Genomic DNA, 18,020 nt, shown 5'->3' on the forward strand with positions numbered 1-18,020 from the left:
CTGTTTGGTAGTAGGTTAATGATATAGAAAATGGCTTATTCAATAAGCTTTTTTGAATAGTCATTTCTTTTTGTTACTCTTGCTCTTTCTTTATCCGGATTATGATCCCCCAAAAAATAAACAGATATGGAAGCTATAATTGTAAACCACGATCGAATCTATGGAAGCATTGATTTATACATTCCTCTTAGTCTCGACTCTAGGGATAAATTTTTTCGCTATCTTTTTTAGAGAAACACCGAAAGTTCCAACTAAGAAAATATGAAATGATTTTCCATTATCGCTATTGAAGTAACGAACCTTTCAAAACTTTATGCAAAAAGCCAAGTACTTTTCCAAACCTACCTCTTTTAATTAAAAAGCATGCTTCTATCGAACATTTTTTTTTCAATCCACATAGACAAATTAATCTATCTATAAACTTGTCCCATGTTTAGTGCGGCAATTAAGTGTATTTTTTTATCCTATAAAAATAAGTAAAACAAAAAAAGATTGGTAAATTATCAAACCACGCATATTAAACTAAAACCTTAAAACCTTGCACAATTATTCAACCGCCTACCAGGCCATTCTTGTTTGCGTATCAAACACACCATCGGGCTCGATTGAAACCATGCACACATAGGGTTTATATCGACCTTGGTCTCGAGCAATGAAACGTAGAACATCGATACAAACGCTAAAACATGAATTCGAAATCTGTACAGCAGATATGTACATAAACTACAAGAGGTAGCCTTCATAATCATATATATTAGAGATTATGATTTACATTGATCTCGTGGTAAAACTGGGAACAGAAGTCTCTCCTCACAGAGCATATATCATTTCATGGTCGGATTCGTCATCCGAGATATTCGCCGAGTGCATGGACCACGAGAACGACTTGCTTCCGCTCGGCCTCCTAATCCGTCTCTGTGAATCGCTACCAAAAAACCCAAAATGTTGCTGGAAAACAAAGTAGCACAAGCTAACGAGCGTTCCCAACAGAATTGGAACACCAACCACCGTAATCGTGACCGCCATCCACGAACTCCGCTTTCCGACCACCACAAACGCTATCGAACAAAATGCCCCACAAGTGCTGATCCCAGCCGCCCACATCAGCTTGTTGACAACCGAAACAATCTGTCTCTGTGCACGGGTGTCCCACGCCACCAACGTGATCTGAACCACCACCACCGCTAACGATATGAAGAGGGAAGTGGCGTTGAACAGGCAAAAAGCACGGAAAGCCGGCGTGTGAGCTATGTAGGCCTCGCCGGCTTCTTTTCCCGTCCTCAAATACTGCCCCGGCAAATTGAAAATAGCCAAGAAAGCTATCGACGCAAAGAGAACAGCAACAACAGTTAACGAGTTAATTGTGTTTTGAACCGCTTCCCTGTGAATCTTTTTGAGTTCTTTCGCGATACCCGATACCCGTCTTTGGGTTTGCTCGTTCTGAAACAGTTGCGATTGCACTTCATGCTTGATGTCACTAACTGTCCTTTTGAGTTCCATCGCTTCATCGATCCTGCCAACATGTCGAGCGTGTTTAGCACCAACTTCACCCAGAGCTTCCGTGATTTCCAACTTAGGCGGGCCGTAGTTCAACTTATCGGCTATATCCAAGGCGGTTTCTTGTGCATTATTGATCGCATTCACATTGATCGAGGTAAAACTCAGCAAAAAACTCACAATCTGCACGATTTAAAAACAAAATGATCACACAAACGGAAACACGAAGGATGGTCGGAAAAGGACACAACAAATCAAAAAAGTACCTGTGATCGGCTTTTTCTAGTAGCGATATGAATAGCGGTGTTACCCTTTTTGTCACGCTCGTTCAAAATGGAATGATCGGCGAGTAATAGATCCTCGACCACAGTAGTACTTTGGCCTTTTACAGCCATATGAAGTGCAGTTTGACCCTTTTTATCTTTGATGGCTACAATTGATGAATCTCTTTCTATAAGCGTTTTTACCATACTGGTCTTATTGTATCTAGCTGCTGTATGCAATGCAGTTTTCCCATTCTTCCTTAGGATCTTTATGCAACTAACATCTGTATCTAACATCGCATTCACAACCTCGAGATGATCATTCACGGCCGCCGAGTACAGCGGGCTCGTGTTTGTACCATCACATACTTTACAAAGTTCGGGCCACAATCCCAAGAGTACCTTCGCGATTCCTGGACGTATAATAACATACGTTGTTAGATAAACCAAACCAAACCGAACCAAGGGGATATTTATTGGAAAACCTTGTATTTTCTGTGAGATCCATTCACAACGACAGAGGTTGAACCCATACATGGTAATATATCTAATCTCGTCCTAACCCCACCGGTTAACACAAATTACTTTGATGATAAGTGGAACTGTGAACTCGGGTACCAGTAAATTCCGGCTATTTGGCTGAATGATCTTCTCAAAAACTGAATTGAAGAATCTAACCCTCTAATGAATTTCTAAGTTTTCATGGGAGCAGACGGTGTTTGGAGGTTGTTTTGTGGTTAAAAATGGTGTAATTTGATTCTATAGTGTGAGTTATAGGGGACGAAAATCACAAAATTCAACGGTTTCGAATGCAATTGGAAGCTCAAACATAATGAATTCAGTAAAAGCAATTGATTGAAGCAAGAGTTGATAAGATCTAGAGAGATTTTGAGTACCTAAATGACCTCGTTTGGCTGCGATGTGAAACGCATCGAAATCTAATTTAGACCTAATCTTCACTGTTTGAAGATCACAGAACTTGAGCAGATAAGTGAAGATGTCCTGGAGATTGCTCTCGGCGGCGATGTACAACGCCGTCTCTCCGGCGTCGTTCTGCATCGCCATTAGAGCAGACGCCGAAGCTGTGTCGGAATCTTCATCATCGTTTACGATAGCCTTTAGCGATTCAAGGTCGCCGGATCGGACAGCGGAGAAGAAAGATTGATGCGAGATGAATCGCAGTGATTTGGATGATGATGAATCCATAAACATCTGCGGATGATCAAGAAATCCCTCAAATTTCTCTCTCTCTTATCTTGTTGCTAACTAACGAATTCAACGGTGAGAAGAACTGAGAATCTTTCTTTTTCTTTACACTAATTTGTACAATAATTGCTTGTGGGGTTCCATTAAATATTTATTTGAACCACCCAAATTTGTTGTTTTCTGCTGTAAAAATCATAACTTTGATGCGTTTCAACAGAGAAAATACTTCTTTACTGTGAGTGCGTGTTTTTATAGTTTTAGTTGTGGAACCACCGGCCGGAAAGTCTACGCCGGCGGTTGACTTGAAGTTTTAGACTACTCCTTCTACATTGGAAATAATCCAATCACACCCCCTTTAGTTTTTAATATGTCATATTTATCCTAATTTGCAGGTATATTTTGATCGTTTTGGTGATTTTTTTTTTAAATGGAGAAGATGGAGATTATAAGCATGTTTTTGTTTCGACAGATTTTTCAAAACTTTTTTAAAAAAATAGAGAAAGTAGAAAAAAGAGCGTAAAAATCTCCAAATTTAGAGAACACCTTAAAAATGAAGAAAACTTTGAAGATAAATATTTAGAGAGAAAACTAATATCTTATTAGATGAAAAGAATATTTTAATGATATAATCAGTTTGTAATATCTAAAATGGAGAATTTGTTGGAGTTGAATGTAGTCTTGTTTTAGAGATTTTAAAGTTTCATTTTCCATTTTAAAGAATCTGTTGGAGATGTTGAAAGTTGGGCATAGATCAAATTTCAGGTAGCTCAAGTGTAGTGTAGACCACTTCTGATATATGGTCGAAAGGGAATATTGTAACAATACTGTTGTCAAGTGAGCTAAGAATGGGTCCAGGGTTTTTTAGGTCTTGGGGTTTTTCTATACATTTCTAAGACCTGATAATCAATTATGTGTTATCCAAACGATGAATAAAAACAAATTTAGTTTTATTATGGTTTCCAAAAAAATTGATAGTTTGCTTCCCGAAACAGGAAGATAAAGTTCGTTTTATTTCAGTATACCAATTTTAGTTATTCAAAAATCAACAACTTTTGATTTTATGGCCGCTATATATTAATATAGGGATGTAATCATATATATATGAACTTCATATGTTGTGATAATCATAGAACTTTTACCTTAAGGTGTCATTTCACATAATTTTTTTCTCATATGAGGCTAGCATTTAGGTAGCGTTTGGTATGCAAACATAATTGGACATGACTGAACTGAACAAGACAAGACATGACAAGAGGATAGAACTGGACAAGACATGACTGGATGAGACATGACTGGACATAACATGAGTATGTCTAGTGTTTGGTACTAGGACTAGACGGGACAGAACTAGACAAACTATCCCAAAAAATTATTTGATGATTTTAAATATTATATAATAATTATAATTAACACCGACTTGATTTTGAGGGTGCTGTGAAATATTTTAAAACCAAATATTTAACATAAATTTAAACTTGGTGGGATGGTTTAACTTAGTTGTGTTAAAGCTCTCCTAATCTTAAATCAAATTTAATAACAAATTGAATACTTTATTAATTTCATCTTCATTTTCAAATTTGAATTCAATTTTTTGTTGATTTATCGAGTTTTTTTGTTATCAGCTTTTCCTAAAATTATAAGTTTTTTTTTTCTCTTGGTTTATTTGTATTTCATAATTTATTTTTAATTATTGATTTTGATAATTGTCTTACTCAAATCCTATATGCATATGTTAATTTTGAGTTGCAAAACATCCTACGTAACAATAGGAGTTCTATTTGTACAAGGAAACGAAATTGAGAACTGAGACAAAAAAAAGGCCATTCAATATCAAATGCAAAAAAAATGGAATTTTTTTATGAAATCAACCAAAAAAATGAAAATTTTATGAAATCAACCAAAAAACTAAAAAAGTTTCTCTTAAGGGTGGAATTCGGCTTAGTGTTTTGCTCAGAAGGTGAAGGTCGATTCAATTTGAGAATGTATTATTCCCGAAATCGATATAAATGACTTTCCATCGGGTCAAACCATGTTGATTTTTCCCTCGATATATTGAACTACACGGGCCTTGACCCAACTTAAAAATACACCGCTCAAGAAATTTCACACACACACACACACACATATATATATATGGGATCACGTGAGACCAAACCTGTTTTCGTGAGATCTATGAGACCGTTTTTTACACTTGAACTTCACAGTAAAATGCTGTGAAAGTAACATTCATAGTGTTTTCGCTGTGAAAGTTCGGCTTTTTTACTTCACAACGTTTTGCTGTGATGTTTCAAGTGTAAAAATGTGTTCTTATGGATCTCACAAAAACATGCTGGTATCACATGAACTCAATCTTATATATATATATATATATATATATATATATGGGAAGGGTTCAAACGAGAACCCCTGTGATTTACGAGAACAACTCAATAACCTCATATTGTGATAAAAAATAAAATTAAAAGATTTTTAAAATTGAAATTTAAAAAGATTCAAAAAATATTAAAATTAAAAGGGAAATAATGAAAATGATATCATCAAATATTTTAACACGATTACACGATCATTATTATCATTATTTAATAAACGGTTAAAGAATTCAAGGAGACTTGGAAGTCATCAAATCGAAAAACAACCGTGATCGACCAAAAACACACAACCTTAATCGACCAAGAACCCTAATCGATTGCATGCAACAATCGAACAACAAGAAGAAGTTTATTCAAGGTATCTTTCACAATTACTCGTTTTGGACAAGTTTTTAATTGATGATATGAGTGTGATAATCACCGTTATACATCACTTGGGTTATCGTTTTGGTTGATAAATTAAATTTTTGGTGTAATCATGTGATATAAATGTGATAATCACCGTTATACATCACTTGGGTTATCGTTTTAGTTAATAAGTTAAAATTTTCGGTGTAATCATGTGATATGGGTGTGATAATCACCGTTATATATCACTTGTGTTATCGTTTTGGTTGATAAGTTAAATTTTTGGTGTAATCATATGATATTGGTGTGATATGGAGAAGAAGAAAACTAACAAGAGTAAAACGTAGAAACGTGATTAATTAAAATAAAATAAAAATTATAAAAATTACTTAATTACATTACTATTCTTATTAAATTATTTATATACAATAAAAGTTAATTTATTAATTAAAAAAGTTTGAATTTATTTAGTTATTCTCACGTTCTTGTAAATTACAAGGGTTCTCGTTTGAACCTTCACTATATATATATATATATATATATATATATAATATGACATAAATACATTTAAGTGGAAGGTAAGAAAATTACAAAGAAATGTTTATTGCCGTCCGTTTGTATGAATATTTTATCCAAAAGTTATTGATTTCAGACAAACAGAAGATAAAAGAAACGAGGTGACAAAAGAATTAAATATTGAAGTCAATTTCGGGTCCTAATTCCAAAAATTAACACTTGGGAATATAAAATTTTCAATTAAATAATCCATTTTTTATTTCAAAAACCTAAAACACATTATGAAATAATCTTCCATTTCCACCATTAACTTAATGGTTGTTTGTTTATCTTTTAATAGTTTCATTAAAATATGATATCTGAATTGTTAAGAGATGCATCTTGTTTGGTAAAAAAAAAGTTCGTCTCTTAATGGTTCTAAGACCCTCTGAATGATTTTGTATCATGGATCTCCCTTAACCATTAAAAGCCCTAATTTCATTGTATATAATTACCAAACAATTATATTTCATTATGTACTATATCATGATAGTCTCTTAATTATTCTGACCATTTAATCATTCTGCACCAAACCATTCAGCAATTGCCAAACAGCCTATTATTCGGTGTACGACATTTTTAAGGATTTAGAATATGAAACCATCCAAAATAAAATTAAGATTTTTAAATATTTCGAAAATTCATCCCAAATAAACTTTGATATACTGAGAAATTCAAAAGAAAAACAGTATTATTATACTAAAAAGGTCTTAACAGAATTTCCATCCAGACAAAAAAGACTCACAAATAAGTTTTTCAAAAATTTTATAGAAAAATAACTTGTACGTATTCTGTTATCGTATTTCATCAGATATTAAGAAACAACCTGATATTTAGCAAGTGAACGAGCCAACAAACCAAAAACCCTAACCATGATAAAATCAGTGAGAAAACAAACAATAATTCTTCATTGTCTATATAACTAGAAGTCTCAAGACAAATAGTATCTACAAAAGTACTGAAAGTTGAAATATTAAATCATATCAGAAGAATATTTTAGCATTTACATATAAAAAACTCAAAGATTTTCCACAAAATACTCAAATGCCGAATCAACTTCCAAATTTAATAATTCATATTTTAATTTAGCATAATGTTCGCTGATAGATGATCTGACTCTTTAACCACCAATATACCCATAAGCATATTGAGCAATAAAAAAACCGCAATCAATAATAATTAAAATAAAAAAAGACTTTTAAATATGTATTTGCAAATTAATTACTACAACTTTAGTAATTAAAATCAAAGAATCATGCATTTAATGTTAGAAATGATTATGGAAATCTTAAAACTTAATTATTATTCAACTATAATTTAAAAAATCCAGAATTTATGGAATAAATTGATTGGAAGCCATATATAGATGTAGAAACGGTGTTGGTTTGAAATTTGCGGATTGTAAGGAGGTGCGATGAATCACACCCATTAATTTCATTCGCATAAAGATCTCGTGAATCCTATACATATCCAGTAATTATGATTGTTTCGTAGGAGGAAGAGGAAGAAGAAAGAGGGGGGAAGAAGAAAGATCCAGTTTCTAATCTTGAATCTTCCCTTCCATCATCATCATCATCATCATCATCATCGATCCAATCTTCTAATCGACTGATTTGATCCATACCCATCTACCCTCTTTCAATCCACTCTCGTTTCTGCAGCCCATCGATCATGGGTTTGAGGAATCTCCTCAATCGGAAGAATAAGAACAGTAAGGAGAAAACCAGTGAAAAGGGTGTCGTTGAAGACACCGAACTCATGAACACGACACCAGCCGCATCTCGTGTCGACTCGTACGACGCTCATGTGCGGATCGAGGAGGAATTGGAACAGGTGTTTAAGAAATTCGATGTTAACGGTGATGGGAAGATCTCGTCGTCGGAGTTGGGATCGATCATGGGAAGCCTTGGTCAGCGGCCATCGGAGGACGAGTTAAAGAAAATGATCCTGGATGTGGACGCGGATGGTGACGGTTTCATTGATTTACAAGAGTTCATCGAGTTGAACACGAAAGGGATCGATTCCGCGGAGTTGATGGAGAATCTGAAAGACGCGTTTTCTGTTTTCGACATCGACAAAAACGGGTCCATCACGGCGGAGGAGTTGCAGAACGTTTTGGGTAGTTTGGGGGAGGATTGCAGCCTTGGAGAGTGCCGGAGAATGATCGACGGCGTCGACCAGGATGGGGATGGTATGATCAGCTTTGATGAATTCAAGGTGATGATGATGGGGCCACGAATCGTTGCAATTGACCATGAGATGACGCTCCAACATCCATCGAATTGATTTATTATCGATGGTAATCATCAAACAAATATTCCCCAAAATTGAAAGAAATTCTGTCATCATCTTCAACCTCTTTCTCCTCCATGTTCTTGCAGAAATTTTGGGTTTCATTCTTTCTGCAAAGAATCATGATCATAAGCTTATATTATCAATATAATTGATCTTCATTTTCAACAACTTCAGTTATCATTATTATCTGTTTGTTCCCATTAATCGATTGAAACTGTGTTATCAAGAAACACCCAACAATCATTGAGGTTGGTTTTGTAGTTTCTGGCATCGAATTGAACGACAACGAATCATGAATATATATTTAAGGTTCTAAGTGTGTAGCTCAGTTAGTAAAAAGGCGAGGTGATTTTGTCCAAATACAAAATAAGTATATGGTTTGATTACGCCCTACCCTATACACGCTAGTCTTAGTTGCTGAGTGAATTAAAAAATGTCCTCTCACATTGGTGTCTTTAAAGACGGGTTCTATGTAGAGTCAGTTAGGGTTGCCGACTTTTGACTATATATATTAAAGTACACATAATGATCATTTATACATAGTCCAACATGAAGAGTGTGTAAAGTTGGTAAAGTCAATTTTATGAATAATTGTTATTGTCTTTTTGTACTTTATGAATCGGTGATTGTATCAATAAAAGGTTCTTATAAATAAAAAATGTTGGTATTTTAAAAGGTAAAACCGATCATATTAAAACCTTCTAATGTTTAATCATTTAACCAGAGATTAAACGAGTTCATAAGCAAATTATGTTATACATATATATAAACTACTGTATTGATATATGATCTAAGTTAAGTGTTTTAACACGACCAACTTAGCCCATATGATTTGAGCTTGGTAGAGTTACGATTTTGGAACGTTTTGATGGTTTGAAGCTGTCAACTCGATCCATATGCACCCTACGTGAAACTTATTATTGAAAGGTTTCCTAATATAGGTTCTCAAAATATTGGTTTATAAAGTAGTTTGTGGCTTACGAAACCGTCACTTTTTAATAGATTATTAAAATAAGCTAACTAATTATAATGACATTTCTAACGGTTTCTTTAAAAAAAAATCAAAACTTTAAAAATTAAAATCACTCAAAAATTTTAAATTTACCTTCAATAGTTTTTCTATTTTGACGATTCTAGCATTAATTGTATTATTAGAATATTCAATGCATTTAATACCCACCAAACACCTAAATGGTAATTTTATGTTCATTTTTTTTATCAAAATTTAATTTTGAAAATTTCTTCTCTCTCCTTTAATATAGGAAGAATGTATTCGGTTTCATGTTTTCCCAATTTTGGAGAACGTTTTGAAGATTTTATTAGATGAAAAAACCGTAAAATCTTCATTTTTTTTTTCAAATTTAGAGATTGTGTTAGACATGGATGGACCTATTGAGCCCTAAGGAGGGTATTGTGCATCAACTCAGTTTATTTTGTAAGTCGATTTTTTTTTGGTATAAAAGATGCATCTCTAAACTTTGAAGGGTGTCCCATATATTAAAAATAGAGTAAACATAAAAAAAAAAAAATCAAAAAAGTCCCTCAAAATCAACCAAAAATTTGAAAAAGTCGTTCGAAATCAACCAAAACACTTAAAAATCTTTCAAAATCAACCCAAAAAAACTTTAGAAACCCTCAAAATATTAAAATTCGGATAAAAATACATCATATGACTTTACGGGTCCTTAGTTTACCTTAAAGGTGCATCCCCTCAATAAAACTCAAAAATCCACAGTTGTTTTCAGAAATGCTCAATTTTTTTGAAGTATATAATATTTATATATGACAAATAAAACAAATAAACTCACACACCCTCATTATTTTTTGTACTGTTTGAACTTTTGACCTCCTAAGAGACCAAATACTCGCATATCGCTAGGCCAAATGCCCTTTCGTTACCAAACATGACCAAAAACTTGTATACGGAAATTGAAGTTACTAATTTTACATAATACTTCCTAATGAGCAAGAAAGTATTTAGATCCGACACTTTTATATAAAATATTGACTATTTGTAAAGTTGCCTAGAAAGTAGAAATCACTTTAGAATTCTTTAGGGGACTAAACATGTATATTAGGAAAACCTCAGGGATGTGTTCAAAATTTCCCAAACTCGATAACCTTACTCACCACGAATGATTTGATTTGGAGCTCCTAATCACGAATGCTCAACAGTTGCTCTAGTTCGGGGAGTGAAAATGTCGAATTTGATGAGCTCTACAACGAGCAAGATTATGTTAATGGCTACGAGAGACTACTGTTTGACTATAAACTCAAGTGCCACCAGGGTTTTAACTTTCCACCGTCGTTTAACCTGCTCCGCCGACGCAACTCCACGGTTAGTTGCAAACCCACCTGACCTGGTCAAATGGGTCAGAAGAGAAGGTGGTTTCGTGCACCCATCTGTGCGAATTGCAGAATCCGGCCCGTATGGGCTTGGGTTGGTCGCGTCTGAAGAAATTCCCAAAGGGTCTGAACTGATTGCGCTTCCGGAGCACATACCGTTGCGGTTTCCGTTGGTTGATTCTGATGGTGGAGATGAGTCTTACTCCAATTTGGTCAATCTCGCTCGTCATGTTCCTGGTATGTGATTGATTTCTTTTAGTAGTCTTTTGGAGAATTTTTCAATCTGGTGTTTCATTTATTAGCAAAATAACGATTTTGAATATGCCATTTTGTGAAGCGATGTCATCTTTTTTTAATACTTTTTGGATCAATACCTGTTGTTTGGAAAATTAGAATGCCAGCTCCATATATGTATCGATAATCACACTCGCACAATCTCAATTGTAGGAAGCAAAAAATAGAATACTATATCTATGTAGTTCAAGTGTTCGACAAAATGCTTACATCAATATGTGTTACTAGGCTTTTGTTATATGTGATTCTTGAATTTTGATACAAAGTACAGCGATTGATGAAAAAGGGGACATGTTTTTCGAAAAAAAAAAATCAAACAGAAAAGAGTACAAGAGAGAAAAACTTCCATTCTCAACCATCAACTTCCATACTTTATTAATGGAGTTCTTTCAATGTTGGATTTGCAAATTCATCTGGACCTATTTCAGCTTGAATTAGGCTCCATATCCCACAAATGTGTGATACTCGTATAATTGATGACTGATTCTATATATTTCTTGTTAAGTAATAAGACATTAAGTTTGTCCACAAATTGTTTTAACGATTGAATTTGTGCCAAATTAGTTTCTATGGTATGTCATTGGGATGCTTTGTGTTCGGATTACAAAAGAATGTGAGAGTATATATGGAATAATGGATCTGTGCTGATTCATTTGACGTAGAAATGTATGAGTAATAGATAAACTACAGGAGATATTAGTGATCATTCTTAGTTTGCCACATGGTTTGTATTTGATATTACCTTTGTTCCAATGGGTTTGCTTGTTGAGAGATATTACTTTCCATATACAAGTGGATATGGACTTTATTATCTGATGATCACCAATCTTTTTCAATTTATAGAACTTGTGATTTTAATGTGGTTATTGGTATTTTTTACAAACAAAAGAATGGACTTAATAATCCATACACAAAGTACATTAACACACAACAGGTGAGACTGAACATATTACTTCACTTTGTTTTTGAAGCTTCCAAAAGGAGCCTTTTGACTGGCTTTGTGCAAATAAAATGCTTCTATCGGTCTTTTTAACTTATAAGCAATATTATACATCATTTTTTACCTCAGACAGAAAAGTACCGTAAGTTTTACATTTTGTATCTTTATCTTGTCCTAAATGCTTTTTCATCAAATTCTTCGTAAAATAGTTCAAATTTTATTTGAAATTCACATGTTCTATGAAAAAATAATTGTACTTCTTATAAATTACATATTGATTGTGACTTTGGGTGGTTCACATCTCATAAGTTTATTTTTGGTTGTAGTGAGTATTATCCTAATGTTGCTTCGGTATCTAGATTACCTACGCTAAAAACCCTTTTTACGTTGGATAATTTGGTGTTTTGATGATCCATTGATTCTATATTTTGGAGTAGATGTTGGCTAACTGGAAATCGTATAATTTCTTGAATCTAAATCTAAGTGAATGATTCTTTTCCTATCATTCACATAATAACTTAGCAATCCACATTTGTAAAAGATAAAAGCAAAACCCAAATAAGTAGTGATGTGCTTAAGTTCTTGCTAAGTCTATGTAGTAAGTCGAATAAAAACCACAATATTTCCATTTGATGCAGTATGCAAAGGAACTTTAAGCTGCCTTGAAAAATCTCCTATACCATGTTTTAGGGTGAAATCTAGTATGTTTATTGTTTAGGGTGCATTTGATATGCTATACAGGACTGAGTTAGACAGAAGTGCATTTTTCCTATCCCACCAATATAGATGGAACAAAATTCAGGGAGATGGCACAATCTTGGTAAATTACCAAACTACCAATATCAAATTATAACCCTATAACATTCCACAATTCTTTCACCCACCTACCTCACTCTCGAGTCTCGCCCGCCAAGTTCAGTTTAATCCTGTCCACTCCCGTCCGCCTACCAAATGCACCTTTAAGGGTGATCAAGATTTTCTTCCCTTACTAAAAAACCGTGATCTTAGTCATGATGTTTCTTAACATAATCTAATGCTTTTTCATGGTGTTCGTCAATGGGCTTGTTTGTTTTTACCATTATAGGTTAGTAACTCTATTTTGCATAAATTAGGCTATATTGAGTTCTGAATAAATGGTGTAAAACTGGACATGTGGAGCATTTGGCAGAGGAATTGTGGGCTATGAAATTGGGCTTAAAACTTCTTCAGGAGCGAGCAAAGACCGGCTCCTTTTGGTGGCCATACATAAGCAATCTTCCACAAACGTTTACCGTTCCCATCTTCTTTCCTGGAGACGATATAAAGAACTTGCAATACGCCCCTCTTCTTTACCAGGTACCATCTGCACCATTTTGACGATGAACCCAATCCGGAATATGAACCATAAAAGAAAACGCCTAAAAAGACCGTATCTTTAGCGTTATTGATATCCGCTTATATGTTACAGGTGAATAAGAGATGCCGTTTCCTTCTTGATTTTGAGAAAGAAGTGAGATCTGAAGTTGAAGATGTGAAATTAGTGGATCATCCTTTTGGAGGGAAGGACGTAGATGCATCTTCATTGGGGTGGGCTATGTCAGCTGTTTCTTCTCGAGCTTTCCGTTTAAGTTTCCAGAACAGAAACCATGGTGATGTTCGGATGATGCTTCCTCTTATCGATATGTGCAACCATAGCTTCAACCCTAACGCTGAAATCATTCAGGAACAAGGTTCGGGTGATCCAAAGATGCTAGTAAAGGCATGTTTTTTCAACTCTGTTCCCTTTTCTTGAAACTATTTCACAATTTTGGTAACTCCGTTTAACTTGTTCTTTGTATGATATCTAACATTTCGGAAATGTCGGTTTGATTACGATCTAAAAAAACTGCATCTTTTTTCGCAAAGATATGGAATAATTGAATTCAATACCTCGATAATTTCTAGGTTGTTGCGGGGATGAATATCAAAGAACATGATCATTTGACACTTAACTATGGTTGTTTGAGCAATGATCTTCTGCTTCTAGATTACGGATTTGTGGTGCCATCTAATCCTTACGATTGTGTCGAACTCAAGTATGATGGAGGTCTTTTTGATGCTGCAAGCATGGCTGCCGGGGTTTCAAACCCTAGTTTCTCTTCACCAGCTCTGTGGCAACGACAAATTTTATCCAAATTGAATTTGGAGGGAGAACAAGCCCTTCTCAAGGTATCATCATCCCTTTTTACTTATATGAAATGGCCATTAGCTCATAATCCCTATATAAACCAAACCAAACAAACACAATATATCTGCTTGATAGCAGGGTTTGAGAGGGGTGAGATGTGTAAGCAGTTCTCGCCTCTACCTGAAAAGGGTAAAGCAGATGTTTCCGTGAAGACATCTGTCATACTCTCTGGGTACCATGAAAATAGCAACACTTCCTTTTGTGATGTTCCAAAATTTCTATTTTTGGGAAGTTTACAAGTTAAATGACTTATTTGTCCATATTACCATCATTGCACGTAAATTGCTGGTATCAGATTTGTCATTGTTAAAGGGTATTTTTGTTTTTGTATTTCTCACTTAGGTAACTCTAGGAGGACCCGAAGTAGTGGAAGGCCGGTTATTGGCTGCCCTAAGATCCCTTCTAGCAAGTGATGCCGAAACTGTAGAGAAGTGCGATCTAGGTACACTCAAATCACTTGATATTGAATCCCCGCTTGGATTAGCAACCGAAACAGCTGCTCTTCGTACACTTATTGCATTATGCGTGATCGCACTAAGCCATTTTCCGACTAAGATAATGGAAGACGAATCGCTACTCAAACAGGGCGTTTCTACGTCAACAGAATTGGCTCTACAGTTTAGAATCCAAAAGAAATCGGTCCTTATAGACGTCATGAGAGATCTTACCAAGAGGGTGAAGTTACTTTCGTCAAACGAATCCATCGTTACTCAAAGTTGAGTTGAGGTAATCTTTTATGATCATCGGCATCTTTACTACGTTTTTGGCAGGATTTCATTCGTTTTCAACTTGTTTATCGAATACTTTCTATAATCATTTTTAATGATATGAGATTTCGATTGGTTTTCCGTTACGAACATATTCTCTAAAATAAATCTATCGATTTATGTTTTTGATTGACGTTGATCATATTTTATCACTTATTATTTGAACAAACAAGTCAAACTTGTTCAAATTGAAAGGTTTCCATCTTAGAATCTTAATCGGATATCCTTTGGCTTCAAGACCATCGACGGTTGCAAACTCTATGGCTGTACAAAGCATGATGCACAAGGTACAACCACTTAATGCTTCATTTATAAATATAGAATTCAAGATAATATTTTTACTATTTATCCTTCAAAACTATTTACATCTGAACATCAAAATACTATAATCACATATCGTGGCGATAAAAAAGAAAAAGAAAACCATGGTTTCGTATAGTTCTAAGAGTTGCCAACGGAGATCGGGCGGTTGGTTATGCCCAAGGGCGAGCGAGAACGCTTCGTCTGCCTCGAGAATTCTCGTAAAAGCGATCTCATCTCCGGGTGCTCCTCGAGGGCGGCAGCTGGATGCATAGTCTTCTCCAATTCTTGTTTTATCTTCTTCACTTGACTATGAATAGCAACCACCCCACCTACCATATACTTGACGACAGTCTCATCCTCCTCCTCCATCTCACGGTGGCGGTTGTTGGTGGTGGTATCCATGGATTCCGACCAGAAACTCATACCCTTCAAACCTCTCACCTATATATCTCTCTCTATGTATATGTTTATGGTGCTTATATCGTAAACGTAATAAGTCTAATGTGGTATTTATATGGGAGGGTGTGTGACACGCTGATTTCATGAATGATTAAAATAATACGGAAATTTCCGACTTTATTTTTAGATGTTTTACTTTGTTAGCAATTCTGCTTTTAACTTTTAAATTATTTATGGAATTTATTTTAATTCAAATTACTTTTTTTTTAAAGTTTCTTTATGTTGCCTTTGGTTTTATTTTATTTATTATTATTATTATTGAAAAGTATTTAAATTTAAAAAAAAATCGTATTTATATATTTTTTTAATAAAATAAGTGATTGTTGTACTAAAAAATAAATGATTTCAGAATGGGGTTTGCCTTTGACGTGTGTGATGATAGGGATGAGGGGACTTTGACTATTTCTAATATTCCAGAATTGCCCTTGTATTGGATAATTAACTACCCAACAACCATTTAGGTCGGATTCCGCTTGGTTGACCAAACTAGAATACTAGACGCTGGTTTCGGATAAATTTATGAATCTTCTCACTTGAAATCTAACGATAACACATGTTTATTTGTTTATTTTAAATCGTAAGAGAAAGAAAGCATAGTAACAAGGGTAAAATTGTCATTGTGTTACAATCTTGCAGGGATGATTTTGGTTTAATTCGGTTAGGCCGTAAAGGTAATTGGAGTAGTAGGTCGGTGAAGTGTAACAACTTGTTCCACATTGATAGAAAAATATAGTTAAAAGCTCATTATGAGTTCAAAACTGTGGCTTACAAATAACCTCCACCACAGGTTTAAGTTGATTTCGAGATTATTGGGTTAGTCTACTCTTTCGGTATGGGGCGTTACAAATTGTATCAGAGCCGATTCTTGTACCATCAACCTCATCCGAGCATGATATATCTTGGGGTGTTTATAACTTCTTAGGCAATCCCCACTTCAACCGGTTACAGGAAGAATTACGGGATGACCTAACGTAAATTCAGAGATTATTAAGTCAACGTGTTATTTTGGGAGTACGGTGCTACATTAAGCTACCTTATAAATAAGTGGCCATGGGTATCAGGCGGTATTTTGGACGTTAATGGAAGAGTTGTAGCCTCAGGGAGAGCACAACCTCTCGAAGAGCTAGTTGTTTGTTGCATATATTCTTATTGCAATTCGTTATCACGAGTAATAAGTTATTCAATAACTTTAGATTTAGATGCTTGAAGTTAAAGGGTACAGAGATCAGGTTGGAATTAAATCAAATCAAATCAGAAAAACAAAACATAATATAAGCAAGATTGAAACGATGTCGACTAGTTTGGGATTCTTTTACCTACGATCCAAGTTTGGTTGTCCAGTCTAATGAAATGGGAACTTTGTATGCTATTGATTTAACTTGTCCACTTAATTTTTGCTTTATCACATTCATAATCGACAAAGATTGGCACGTGTTGGGTACTAGTAACTCAATTACGTCACTTTATATCTTGATCACGTACATCTCCATTCAAGAAAATTCAAAGGGCAGATTCATAATTAATCTAACTGATCTTTTCTTGATCAAACGCTATTTCAAGATTTTAACATAACCAAAAAACCCAGTCAAAGGGTCCTCAGCAACCATATGCATAAGGATCAAAGATAAACTAAAAGGAATTTTTTTAATTCCCAATATTTTTGTACAATTCATCCATCTTGTTTTGAAATTTAGCTTTGAGATTAATCTAATAATATTGATTAATTTATAAAATATTAAAAGTAAAATTGAAAAAGATGCTCATTTTTAAAAGGGTAGTAAAGGTGAGTGGATGGTGTAATAAATAAAATATGAAAGAAAAAGGGAGAAAAGATTGGCCAACCCCTTCCTCCATATTACACCAACCCTAACCTATTCTTTACTTTCACTCCAATCTTCTCCAAATCATCCAAATTTTATTGCTTTTTTAATCCTCTTTTACATTTACTTTAAATTACATATGTATATTATCAGACGAATGATCGTATGAAAATAAGAGTTAATATGAGAAGTGTAATAAGAGATTTGAGCCGTTAATCACTTTAAATCTCAAAACAACCTATGAATTGTGTTTTAAAAGAGAATCAATCTATTGTTTCTCATTAATGTTGATTTAATGGTTTTCTTTTAATCAGGAATTCAGGATTGATTTAAAGGTGGAGATCCCTCTTTA

General features: G+C 34.4%; 4 protein-coding genes across 4 annotated transcripts; 2 read left to right on the top strand and 2 right to left on the bottom strand.

Annotated features, from left to right (window-relative positions):
- Window positions 1-641: 641 nt before the first annotated feature.
- LOC112525735 (ankyrin repeat-containing protein At2g01680) lies at window positions 642-3,086 on the bottom strand. Its single transcript, XM_025135973.1, has 3 exons — window positions 2,657-3,086; window positions 1,764-2,173; window positions 642-1,680 (listed from the first exon to the last, which is right to left on the bottom strand). The coding sequence occupies exons 1-3, from the start codon at window positions 2,970-2,972 to the stop codon at window positions 811-813; spliced, it is 1,596 nt and encodes a 531-aa protein (XP_024991741.1). The 5' UTR covers window positions 2,973-3,086; the 3' UTR covers window positions 642-810.
- A 4,494-nt stretch (window positions 3,087-7,580) lies between these two features.
- On the top strand, window positions 7,581-8,699 carry LOC112525824 (probable calcium-binding protein CML25). Its single transcript, XM_025136105.1, has one exon. It carries the CDS (start codon window positions 7,910-7,912, stop codon window positions 8,522-8,524), a length of 615 nt encoding a protein of 204 aa, XP_024991873.1. The 5' UTR covers window positions 7,581-7,909; the 3' UTR covers window positions 8,525-8,699.
- Window positions 8,700-10,508: 1,809 nt separating this feature from the next.
- On the top strand, window positions 10,509-15,081 carry LOC112525823 (fructose-bisphosphate aldolase-lysine N-methyltransferase, chloroplastic). The gene is made up of 5 exons (XM_025136104.1): window positions 10,509-11,116; window positions 13,282-13,448; window positions 13,561-13,851; window positions 14,037-14,300; window positions 14,662-15,081. The coding sequence occupies exons 1-5, from the start codon at window positions 10,732-10,734 to the stop codon at window positions 15,037-15,039; spliced, it is 1,485 nt and encodes a 494-aa protein (XP_024991872.1). The 5' UTR covers window positions 10,509-10,731; the 3' UTR covers window positions 15,040-15,081.
- Window positions 15,082-15,352: 271 nt separating this feature from the next.
- LOC112525825 lies at window positions 15,353-15,866 on the bottom strand. The gene has a single exon (XM_025136107.1). It carries the CDS (start codon window positions 15,810-15,812, stop codon window positions 15,528-15,530), a length of 285 nt encoding a protein of 94 aa, XP_024991875.1. The 5' UTR covers window positions 15,813-15,866; the 3' UTR covers window positions 15,353-15,527.
- Between the last annotated feature and the right edge of the window lie 2,154 nt (window positions 15,867-18,020).

Source organism: Cynara cardunculus (assembly GCF_001531365.2).
Source record: "Cynara cardunculus var. scolymus isolate 2C chromosome LG 13, CcrdV1, whole genome shotgun sequence".
Classification (NCBI taxonomy): domain Eukaryota; kingdom Viridiplantae; phylum Streptophyta; class Magnoliopsida; order Asterales; family Asteraceae; genus Cynara; species Cynara cardunculus.